We start from the raw sequence: 11,783 nt of genomic DNA, 5'->3' as shown, positions 1-11,783 counted from the left end.
ATCAAAAATTCTATTCTCTGGATTGCTCCACTACCCTAAAAGACTACATAATCAACCTTTTTAACATTAAACAGACCACCCAGTTTGAAAAATATTTGAGCTTCCCAATTATCAATAATAGGCCCAAACCATTGGATTTTCAATTTGTAATTGACAACTTGAGAAATAAGCTCTCTAGCTGGAAAACAAACTTTCTGACACTTGCAGGACGAGCAACCCTTGCAAAAGCATCCCTCAATGCTATCCCTAACCATAACATGCAATACATATCCCTCCCAAAGAAAACCCTTCACCAAATTGACAAAATCCAGCTGGATTTTATTTGGGGGACAACCGCTACTAAAAGAAAGATCCACTACGTTTCGTGGGATATTTTAACCCTCCAAAGGACCTAAGTGGCCTAGGGATACCAAAAGCATGGCATAAAAACCAAGCCATCCTAGCAGGTCTGGTTTGGAGACTATTTACCAACTCATCCACACTGTGGGCAGATACTCTAATCCAGAACAACTGTAACAGGACCAATATCAAGGTCACCTCCTTCATTTGGCAAAATGTCATGAAAGGGTGGGAAACCATCAGCAAGGGACTTGCTTGGGATATTGGAAATGAAAAATCCATAAACTTCTACTACGGCTGCTGGGCCCCAAACAAAACGAATATCCGCTCAATCATTCATGGTCCTCTAACCAAAAATGAGAGCAACTTGACTCTTGATCAGGTCTAGGTAAATAATCGGTGGGACTGGTCAAAAATATCATTTGAACTACCCACCAATGTTACCTCAGACATCACTGCCAGCCCCCTCACACAAAACCCCTATGCAGTGGACACACCCCTGTGGATGCCAAACACAAATGGCACCTTTACCACCCACTCAGTCTACAAAGTACTGCACCAACACATCCTAAAAACAACTGATTATGATTGGATCTGGAAACTACACACCCTAAATAAAATCAAATTTTTCCTATGGCAGTGTTTTAAAAATAGGCTGCCCACAAACTCCTACCTTCAGCAAATCGGAGTTACAATGGAGAATACTTGCGCAATTTGTAAGAGAGCAGAAGAAACCATAACTCACATCTTCCTAGAATGTTCCGTAGCCCAGATATTTTGGGAGACTGTAAGCATGAACACTAACAACATCCCTCACAACAAATACTGGCTTTTAGCTATTAAAAACCTCCAAATACCAGTTAACCATAGCTTCATAACCTGGGAGGATGTATTTTCTTTTGCAATATGACACCTCTAGCTAAATAGAAACAATAGTTGCTTTCATAATTCTTCAAACACCATAAACTATCACATGGTTAATACACGAGCCATTGAATTTAAGTTATTAGCATCCAACTATAAAGGCACAACACACAAAACTCCGGTATACATCAAGTGGTACCCACCACCATCTCACAAGTATAAACTAAATATTGATGCCTCCATGGATAAACATAATACGGGAGGCATTGGGGGTGTAATTAGAAACAGTGGTGGAGACTGGATTATAGGCTTCTTCAACAGGATCAAAGCCTATAACTCCACACATGCAGAATTGCAAGCACTCCAGGCAGGTTTGAATTTGGCATATGAACAATGACTAGCACCACTGGAGATTGACACTGATTCAACGGATATAATTAAACTGCTTCAACACAATATATCCCCCGCCTATATTAACACTATCTTAGAATGCAGGTACTTGTTGAAAAAACTGGGAAATCCAGTGATCCGGCATAGTTTCCGCGAAGGCAACAAGGTGGCACACGTGTTGTGTAAATGGGGTTCCAAGCATCACCTAAGCTCTACAACTACTATTTGCACTCACCTCCGGACGCAGCAAAGAAGGCAATCCAAGATGACAAAAATGAAGTTTTAACTACTAGACTAATATCAAGCTCTATATGTAATATATAAGCAGTACTTGGGAACCGTAGTATTATCCCTGCTATTACTAACAGCGATGTAATGCCCCCCTAACCTTTTATGAATGAATCTATCCCTATTTAAGTCGTGCATGACTGCATGGAATATAAATAATATAATTGAGCATAATTTTCAAGAATATATAATGTATATTATAAAAATACCTTCATTTAAATAATTATTTTTATATTACGTGCATGGAATATATATTTTACAATATTTATTTTCTCTTCATTCTGAATTGTGCAAATAAATTTGTGAATTTTTGTTGTTAATACTAAAATTATTATTACTAACATATTATTCTAATTATTTTTTTACTATGCTCATTATTTTGTTATTCCAGCATTATATATGCTTAAATACTTTCTATTTTTTAATTTATAAATAATATTTATTTATTCTATAGGTAAGTCCATAATATAAATTAAAAGAGAAAATCATAATATTAAAAAGTTGTTTTTAAAAAAAGAAGATAAATATTTATAATTTAGAGGGTAAAATAGGTATTTGACAATCTAAAATTTGGAAAATCTAGTTGAGTGACCTTCTGAGTGCAATAGGCATAATTCAGTGACTTTGTTGTTACAAACAAAAGTAAAGTAATTTTAGGAGATAATTAAGATAATTGAATGATCATTTGAGTAATTGACTTCAGTGTCTCGTACTGAACATTTCTAAGGTTGAAATACAACTTTAAAATATCTTTGGTCGGTCAATCTACACAAGGATCACGAACTTGTGTTCCTTTGCAGAATACAGAAGTCAGATGAAAACAGCACATGAGCTGAAAATTCTCAGATTTCGATTTGTTATAGGGAATTGGAATTTCATACGGTATTTTTCCCTCTTTAAGCAAATATTAATGACAAGTCTGCTCCATTAATTAGTTAAATTATTACCTAATTAAATAAGGTACTTTCCTTTTTAGTATGTTTCAAAATAAATGATACATTTTTAAATTTGGAAATAATTCAACTTTAAACTCTTTCATTTTATCCATTTACCCTTCATGAGAAACTTTTATAGCCACACAAATGTCATGGTCTCACAAACTTTTTACCCCTTAAGCTTCTAAGACCACAAGTTTCAAAAGTCTTCTTCTTTTTTCTTAAACTCCTAGATCTATCTATCTATACTATATTAAAAGCACGAAAGCCCTATCGAAATGTTAATCGTCTTTTTTACCCTTCGTAAGTGAATTCTACATTGGATAAAATTGTAATTGTAGTAATTAATTTTTTTATTTTAAGAAAAAATATAATAGCGTGTGATTTCCTTTTGGTTCATGTTTGTTTAGGATTCTTTCCGTATTTTTTTGTATATTTTTTGTTTCGCTTAGGTTTAGGATTCTAGACTAGAATAGATTTTCTTACTTTATAGTAATGCTTTACTTACATTGTATCTTTACTTTGTTTAATTAGGTTGAGGATTTCGTTTAGGTTCAGATTATCAATAGTAGGTTTTATGTCTTCTCTTTAGGATTTTAGAATTTTAGGACCAAAATAGTTTAGAATAAGGTGGTCAATAAGGAGCTGACCACATCTATAAGAGGAACCACAATTTTTATATTTTTTATCATAAGCTCTTCGTAGTATAGACATCTATATAGATAAATTTACGTGTGATTTTGAGGTAAATTTTCTAACCTATAACATGTTCTCAAGATTAAGCAAATAACTGCAAATTGAAAAGTTGTCAATTGTAATTTTTGTTTATAATATCTGATATATATGATCATTAGTTTAAAATTGACTTATTTACACATATTGTACATGTTGTTTCAATCATTGCATTCATAACATAAAATTGGTTAGGTATTCTAAGTCATAACAATTGAAGATTTTATCAATAGAAGATTATTTTTGTTCTATGTTTATAGTTAAAATTACTACTTGTTATGCCAGCCCAAGCTGCTCGTATTTGGTATGAAAAAGTTAATTTGATTACCTCTTTTACTTTACTATATTATAATTTTAAATTTGTGTTCTTCAAGAGTAGCCTTTGGTAATTAGCATCCCTGTGTACGAAATTATGACAGTTTTATTGATTCAGGTAAATAATTTTTCTTATCTCATAAATTTTATTTTATGTAATCTCTTTTATGCGGTGTCTAATTTTCGTACGTCTTGAAAGGTATTGCCTTTGTTGCAGTTCAACTATATATATATATATATATATATATATATATATATATATATATATATATATTATTTTTACTCCTCGAGCCTTGAGATTGAGATATTGTGTAATACCAATTTACTTAAATTATAGGCTAATTTAATATATTATTGTTGGAGGACTATCGTTCTCCAGAAGAAAACTGCAACATTGGAGGAGTCTAACTCGTTCAAACGTGATGACAAAATAAAAAGTTACTGGCTTGGCTTAATATTTTGTTAGTACGCTCATTCCGATTGGATCAAAATATATCAGTGCATTATCAAATAATTCGTTTTAATATGTTCAATCCTTATTATGGGTTCAAGTATTTCCTTTAAATTTTCTTTTAAAAAAATTACTAAATATTTTCATTGGCTTGTATGACTTTACTACCATGTTGGTATTAGAACACTTGTGGCACATGATTTCAAGGATTGAATTTACAAACGAATATGTGCTAATTAACATTTTAAGAATACAACAATTTTAAAAAAAAAATACAGGTAGATATATAATAAATTTCTAAAAGATTATTTATATATAATGTAACAAATTTAAGTGTAGTATACTGATTGACATAATTTGAGAATTTTTATGTGAAAGTTTTTTCCTTTATTGAGTTAACCCAATAAGATCAATATCGTAATTTTCAGAAATTTATATTTTTTTTCTTTTACTTTTACTATATAACTTAATTATAACTTTTAATATAATAATTATATGATTTAAAAACTTTACTTATTCTGACGGGGTACACGCGTAGAGCGCTTTAGTAATATGAAACTTAGGGAGTATTACACTATTTCATTCCTCTCGTATTCATTCGGGGATCCATTTGAACACGTGGCATAATCTGATTGATTCGATTACTATTGCTTGGAAGAAAAGTTCGTACATTGGGTTATTTGTCGACAAATGGCGGAGGAGGGAGAAAAATCATAACGTCCCCATGTGTCGGTGATGTAAAAGGGCAAAATCGTAAACTAAGAGAAAATATAAAGGGTAAAAGAGGAATTAAAATAATTTATCCCGTGTACGTAGAAAAATTGTTGTAGATGTAGGACTCTGTAGTCCAAATCTATCATCTAATTTCTCTCTCAGCATTTAACGCGGCTATCAGTTTTGGCTTTTCGGCTTTGGCACTCTTTCTGTCCCCACCCCCTATGAAACCTTTACACTGCCCAAAGAGTGTGATCACCACCTTCTATTTTCATTATTAAGCTGCTGAAGATCAATGAGCAACCAGATTCTGTGCTAGGTAAAGTTTCTCTTCCAATGCTTTTTCGGTTATTACATAGAAAGAGAAACGATTGACTGTTGGATATTAGATTGAAACTATAACATATTGATTTTGACTATTTTTGGACTGACGCTCGTAGTTTTTGTGGCTTTTGGATCATTCACTGTTTTGAACAATTATTTGAAATTTCTCGATAGCTGTGATTGTGTCCGTGATATTCGCTGTCTCTAACTCTCTCTCTGTGTATATGTGCGTGCTTGCGATGTATGCTGGCTGAAGCAGAGGATGGGTGCGTAATGAAGGATCAATTGAAAAAACGGATCTGAAGCTGGAGATGAGAAGAGATGATTCTTTTTGTATGGAAGAAGAAGCGGAAACTGAAGTTTTGTATTGATTAGATGATGAAGTTGTACATATCGGCGACAGGAATTAAAAAACTGACAATATCGAGTTCCGCCGCCGTCACGAGCGGCGGAGGTGGTTTAGGATTGCTGGTTGGCATGAAAGGGAAGGGATCATCGCCGGGGATTCGCCGGATATCTTACCGGACGTTATTATTGCCGGCTATTTTGGTTCTCGGTTTACTTTTATCGTTACTCTTTTTCAGAATTACCTTTATCATGCTCGAATCAGCCGCTTTTTGCTCTTCCTCTATCGGTAAACTATTTTCCGATTGTATTTAATATATTTCTTTTGCTTCTTAATGTGTTTTTCGTTTTTTGGTTAATAATTTTTATTTCAATTGTTTTGAATTACAGGTTGTTTGGGATGGAGGATTTTCGGCGGGAGTGACTCGGCTGTGGTAAATCATTTTCCTCTTTCTGATAATTTAAAATATAATCTACTCAATGTCATTATCCTTGCGGTGATTAAAATATCGAAATATTAGATGTAACAATTTTTTGGTTGCCTCATTTTTTGGGAGTTTTTCAGTATCACGTGCTAGTTTTACTATTGTCCACGTGGAAGCACCTTCAGAATTTGGATAAAATTTGTTTTTCTTTTTTATTCCAGAGTTAAAATTGTTTGCATGCCAGAAAGTGTTTTCTTTATATAAAAAATATACATTGGGTGAGGGAAGGAAGGGGAATAGGAGAAGATTACGAAGTGAAAGTATTTTGATTTTTCGACTCTATTTGGTCAGAATGCCAAATTCATACATGTTTGATAGTGTAGGAGCAGCAGTGGAGCCAAGCGTGGGTGTCAAAATATAAAAATAAAAAGAGTCAACATATAATAAAAACAAAATTTTAACCTAGCTAAATAGTCTAATAATTTTTCAACGGCTCCTTAGCATAAGGTGGCACCCCCACTGGTAGGGGGTGTACACATGAAAAATTTTACTTTCATATTTTGGAATATAAATTTTATGCTCATCCATATTGACAAAATATAATCAAAAAGTAAATTGTCGCCATTGTTTTTCATTATAACTACACTTAAAAAGTTTCAATTCCTTACTACTTAATTTAGGTCTCCCAATGTTGCAGAGGATGACACTAGAGAAGTGTAGGAAAAAAATTATTTCAAGGGAACACGAGTCTACTGAACTTGGTTTCACTCCTATACTATAATTCCTACTACTATATAATTTTTAGCTAACCGATAGAGTTCTAGGATTTGTATGCAAAAGAGTAAATATCAAACTAGGTCCTTGCCCATATCTACTATACGTAAGTACAACTCAAGTATTATTCTTATTTAGTTCCAAGGATAACCGGATTTAAAGGAATTGTCGGTAATTGACATCCACTTGTTGGTTTCTGTACAGATATCTTGTCACTAGTAAGCCACATCATGATTCATGTTTTAACCTATTATCCTGACTAGGATTAAGTAATGTTGTTCCATTTTTATTCTTGACTTTCTAGTCCCACTTGATCTTTAATGCTAGAGAGCTAGTATAGTAATTAAGAAAAAGTGGGAGACACTGCTTCAGTACAAGTCAAAATTGCTCTTAGAAAAATCACTTTCAGTAATCAGTAGGATGCCCACTTGACGTAATTATTTAAGAGATTGGTTGGCCTTTCACATCGCTATTGCCCATTGATAGAATAACTTTACATTAATCCAATAACTACGTAATAACTGTCTTTATATCCATTATTATTAAGTAGTACTATTACTTACCAATAGTTAATTAATAAGTACATATTTTTATATCAATTTTGGTCACTTAATTTCATTAAAAATGTGGTTTGGTCTAAGTGAGTCTTTATCAACATGATTCCCCAACTTTTGTCGTTACTATTTCTGATGCTAATTTTCCTCCTTTTGACCGTACGGTGAAAAAGCTCAGAGAAGAGTTGATGCTGGCATTGCTGGAGGCAACAAGTGATGGTGAGGATGGAAAAGGAGGGATAGAGAGTTCAACTTCATTACCATCCTCATTCAATGATCTTGTGAAGGACATGACCTCTAGTGGACAAGACATCAAAGCTTTCGCTTTCAAAACTAAAGCTATGGTAACAAGCAACCTTTTACTCCCTGCTTTCCACTTTACATTTAGTTCGCTTTTCTTGAATGTCATTTCTTCTTATTTCTGAACTGCAGCCATAATTCGCATATACCTAACCTTGTACTTTAGTTTCTATGTAGCTGGACAATAAATTTTTTTTCCCCAATCTTTTTATCCGTTCCTCTTTGGTTGGAGAATCTTGAATAGAAAATGCACAAGTAGGCCACTTTGTCACATGAATAATCAGACTGCCTGCAATGCTCCATCACTCAAGCAGTGCCGCATGTTTGTTTTGGAATGCGTAATGGGCCCAATCTACTTGTTGGCCTTGGCCCTCTGTGTAAAAGTATTCTCTTTACCTACCAATAATACGAGCTAAGACAATCCTATGATTGCAAATGTTCTGTAGTTACAACTTTAGCAGACAGCTACATTAAGCAATTAAATTATTGGGCACTAAAGTCTGAGCCAGAGATTCTAAAAAATGTCAATTTTCAGTTAACTTATAGGAGTAGATATTATCGATCATGCCATTTCGGAAAATCTTCCTACTTAATTTTCAGGTCTGTCAAAGCTCTGCTTAATGTCTGAAAAATGGAAACTTCACATAGAAACTGTTTTCCACCTTCGTGGAACCAGCATTTGCATTGTCAGGGTATCAATATTTTTGTCCTCATCTGGCTCCACTAGCCAAGAAAACCCAAATTTCAAAATCTTATCGTTTCCTTGTTCAACTACATGTCAGGAGACTATCAAATTTAATCAAACTACTAATTTTAGAAGCTTAGATGGCAGTTCTAATAGCTTATTTGCATCGTCTTTCTAAGTAAGGGTATTGTATCAATGTAGGCCTGGTTCAAGGGACTCTGGAGAGTTATCCCGGTATAGATTTTGGAATTAAATTTATCCTGTATTATTTTTATACAAAAATTGTTAATATAACTTATTAAATATAGAAGGTGTGATAGTTGTCAAGGTTATAGTCCTGGTTTTAATCCCGGGATTATATATCCTGGTTGTGAACCAAACAACCACACCATACCCTGCTTCTATATCCTGAAGCCGAGTCTGAAATGCTGAGAAGTCCAAATCTTTCTTTACCTGTGAAGGAATAAGCATCTTACGGAAGATTTTTGGCAGTTTGGACCCAAAGCTATTTAAGCCAGTTTTTGGTTATGTTTAAAGTATATTGAACTAGGAATTGAGTCAATGCTGATGAACAGAGTGAGTCCTTACTCTGATTCCTTGCAAGTAGCGAGATTCACAGATATATAGGACTAATAGAGGAAATTAAAGAGAAGAAATTCTTATCAACCTGAAACCAGAATTTCATTTAGGTTCTTCTCTAAAGGGCAGCCCGGTGCACTAAGCTCCTGCTATGCACGGGGTCCGGGGAAGGGCTGGACCACAAGAGTCTATCGTACGCAGTCATTCTAGGATGTTAGAAACTCAATGTTGGCCTTTCCTGAGCTTCTCTTCCAAATTCTACTTGCATTTTTAATTGAAAATACATACTTGGGACCATGTTCGTTCCGGACACTTAACAATCAGTTCACTACCTTATAAATACATACTTGGGACCGTGTTCTTTCCGGACACTTAACAATCAGTTCACTACCTTATAAGTGACATGACTTCTTTTTTTAACTCGCTGAAAATTTCTCGATTATAGAGTAGGTCATAGCAAATTAAATGTAGCACCGTTGGATTGTTATAAATATTTGAAAAAGTTGTATGCGTCTTTCCTTTGTTTAGATAGTGAAGATGGAGCAATTGGTAGAATCAGCTAGACAACGTGAGTCTATTTTCTGGCATTTAGCTTCTCACGGTGTACCAAAGGGCATACATTGCCTATCTCTCAAGTTAGCTGAAGAATATGCTGAAAATGCTGCTGCACGTTCTCGCTTGCCTCCCCCTCAATATGTTTCACGCCTCACTGACCCTTCCTTCCATCACGTAGTTCTTTTAACAGACAATGTACTTGTTGCGTCTGTTGTAGTTTCCTCAACCATCAAAAGCTCAAGTATCCCAGAAAGATTGGTATTTCATATAGTTACTGATAAGAAGACATACACCGCGATGCATGCATGGTTTGCCGTGAGCTCAGTTAATTCAGCTGTCCTGGAAGTAAGAGGATTGCATCAGTATGATTGGTCTCATGAGGTGAATATCGGGATTAAGGAGATGATAGAGATCCATCGATTAATCTGTAGACACAAATTTGACCGCATGAAGAGGGAAACTTTGGCAAACGAGTATGAAAATGATAAGGATTTGCAGTATCTACGGCCTAGCTGTGCATCCCTTTTGAATCATCTGCGCATCTATATCCCCGAGGTAATTGCTTAATTTAACATTGTTTTCACCAACAAAATGATCTTCAATAAGGACATTCAATGAATAATTGATTTTCTCATATAATTTCATGGGTTCACAGCTCTTTCCAGATCTGAACAAGATTATATTTTTGGACGATGATACTGTAGTACAGCATGATTTATCATCTCTATGGGAACTGGATCTCAACGGGAAAGTTGTTGGTGCAGCTTTTGACTCGGGCTGTGGAGATGGCTGTTGCCCCGGAAGAAAGTACAAGGATTACTTCAACTTTACGAGCCCTGTTATATCATCTAAGCTGGATTATGATCGTTGTGGATGGCTTTATGGAATGAATGTCTTTGATCTTCAAGCTTGGAGAAAGACTAACATCACTGCGACTTACCATCACTGGCTTAAACTTGTAAGTATAGATCAACCTGAATATGTTGAATCAAAATTATAACTTGCCTTGTTATTATTAGTTCTAAATGCCTATTACAAGGGTCTCACGAATACTTGGGATGTGCGTTATGCATAGCTGCTGCTGCAGAATGTTTGAAAGTAGAGCATTTTGTGTCGATTATCATGTGAAACTACACAACTGCTAGCTTATATCTCTTCAGACAGGTTTTCCAGCTTTCTGTTCATAAATAAAAGAGGAACGATCAATCTTATGGAAATCTAGTGGACTTGTCCATTCTTATTTATTTTAAGAAGCTGCTTTAACAGTGTGTTTTGACGATATCATGACTTTGAAATCTTAATTCTATTTTGCAGAGTCTCAACTCTGGTTTTGAACTGTGGAATCCTGGAGCACTTCCACCTTCCCTGATTGCTTTTGAGGGTCATGTGCATAGGATTGATCCTTCGTGGCACATTGCTGGTTTAGGTTATCGATCTATTATGAATGTTACAGAGTCTATACTGGAAAACGTAGCTGTTGTACATTTCAGTGGACCAGCCAAGCCATGGCTTGAGATTGGAAGCCCTGAGATACGAAGCTTATGGAGTCGCCATGTAAATTTCTCAAACGAATACGTTAGGAAATGTGGAATCGTGGGGTGAAAGTGAATGGAAGGGGACTCAGTCTCACTCTCAACGTGAAATATGTCGTAATTTAGTCTTAAGATATATTCTGAGTTGGAGGGAAGAAGGTACAGCCTTCAGTCTCCGATCACACCACTGTAGTCACTGTATAGACTAAGCTAGCGTGCCATACACTACACAGCCTAGATGTTTGACAACTTTCGTGTATTAGGTTGATAGATATAAAGCTATTGTAAAGTCTTTTTTCCACGTTTCCGTACCTATAATAATATCTTAATTATTCTACTCCTTGAAAACTCTTCATCTTTCTATATATTGTACTCATATGTAGCTTAGTTTCGACATTCGACTAAGCTAGGAAGTTGTCTAAAACAACAACATTCTTAAAGTGGATAAGTATAATTATCCTGGGCAGGTGATTGTCAACAACTAAGAAAACTCAGAAGTAGACAATTTATTTTATTTGGGAGCAATTGATTCGTTAAGATATACACGGTATCGTGGTTATTGTTAATTTACTTTAAATTGAGGATGACTATTTTAATGTTAGTAAGGGCACTATCAGTTGTACAAACATTAAGAAAAATAAAGAATCAGATGTCCACTTTTACTAATTTTGAAAAAGCAATC

General features: G+C 34.7%; 1 protein-coding gene across 3 annotated transcripts; it reads left to right on the top strand.

The window, feature by feature from the left end:
• Window positions 1-5,163: 5,163 nt before the first annotated feature.
• LOC107806833 (putative galacturonosyltransferase 15) lies at window positions 5,164-11,443 on the top strand. 3 transcript variants are annotated; one of them, XM_075223318.1, is made up of 7 exons: window positions 5,164-5,347; window positions 5,612-5,986; window positions 6,088-6,131; window positions 7,624-7,794; window positions 9,543-10,124; window positions 10,225-10,527; window positions 10,884-11,443. In XM_075223318.1, the coding sequence occupies exons 2-7, from the start codon at window positions 5,728-5,730 to the stop codon at window positions 11,169-11,171; spliced, it is 1,647 nt and encodes a 548-aa protein (XP_075079419.1). In that variant the 5' UTR covers window positions 5,164-5,347; window positions 5,612-5,727; the 3' UTR covers window positions 11,172-11,443. The 3 variants fall into 3 exon arrangements, with proteins under 3 accessions (XP_075079419.1, XP_075079421.1, XP_075079420.1); XM_075223320.1 differs by having other exon boundaries at window positions 5,166-5,347; window positions 7,629-7,794; XM_075223319.1 differs by lacking the exon at window positions 5,164-5,347 and having other exon boundaries at window positions 5,354-5,986.
• Window positions 11,444-11,783: the final 340 nt, after the last annotated feature.

This window comes from Nicotiana tabacum, chromosome 10 (genome assembly GCF_000715075.1).
Source record: "Nicotiana tabacum cultivar K326 chromosome 10, ASM71507v2, whole genome shotgun sequence".
Classification (NCBI taxonomy): Eukaryota; Viridiplantae; Streptophyta; class Magnoliopsida; order Solanales; family Solanaceae; genus Nicotiana; species Nicotiana tabacum.
The sequence above is the reverse complement of the archived record's forward strand: the minus strand, read 5'-3'. Positions and strand labels throughout refer to the sequence as shown.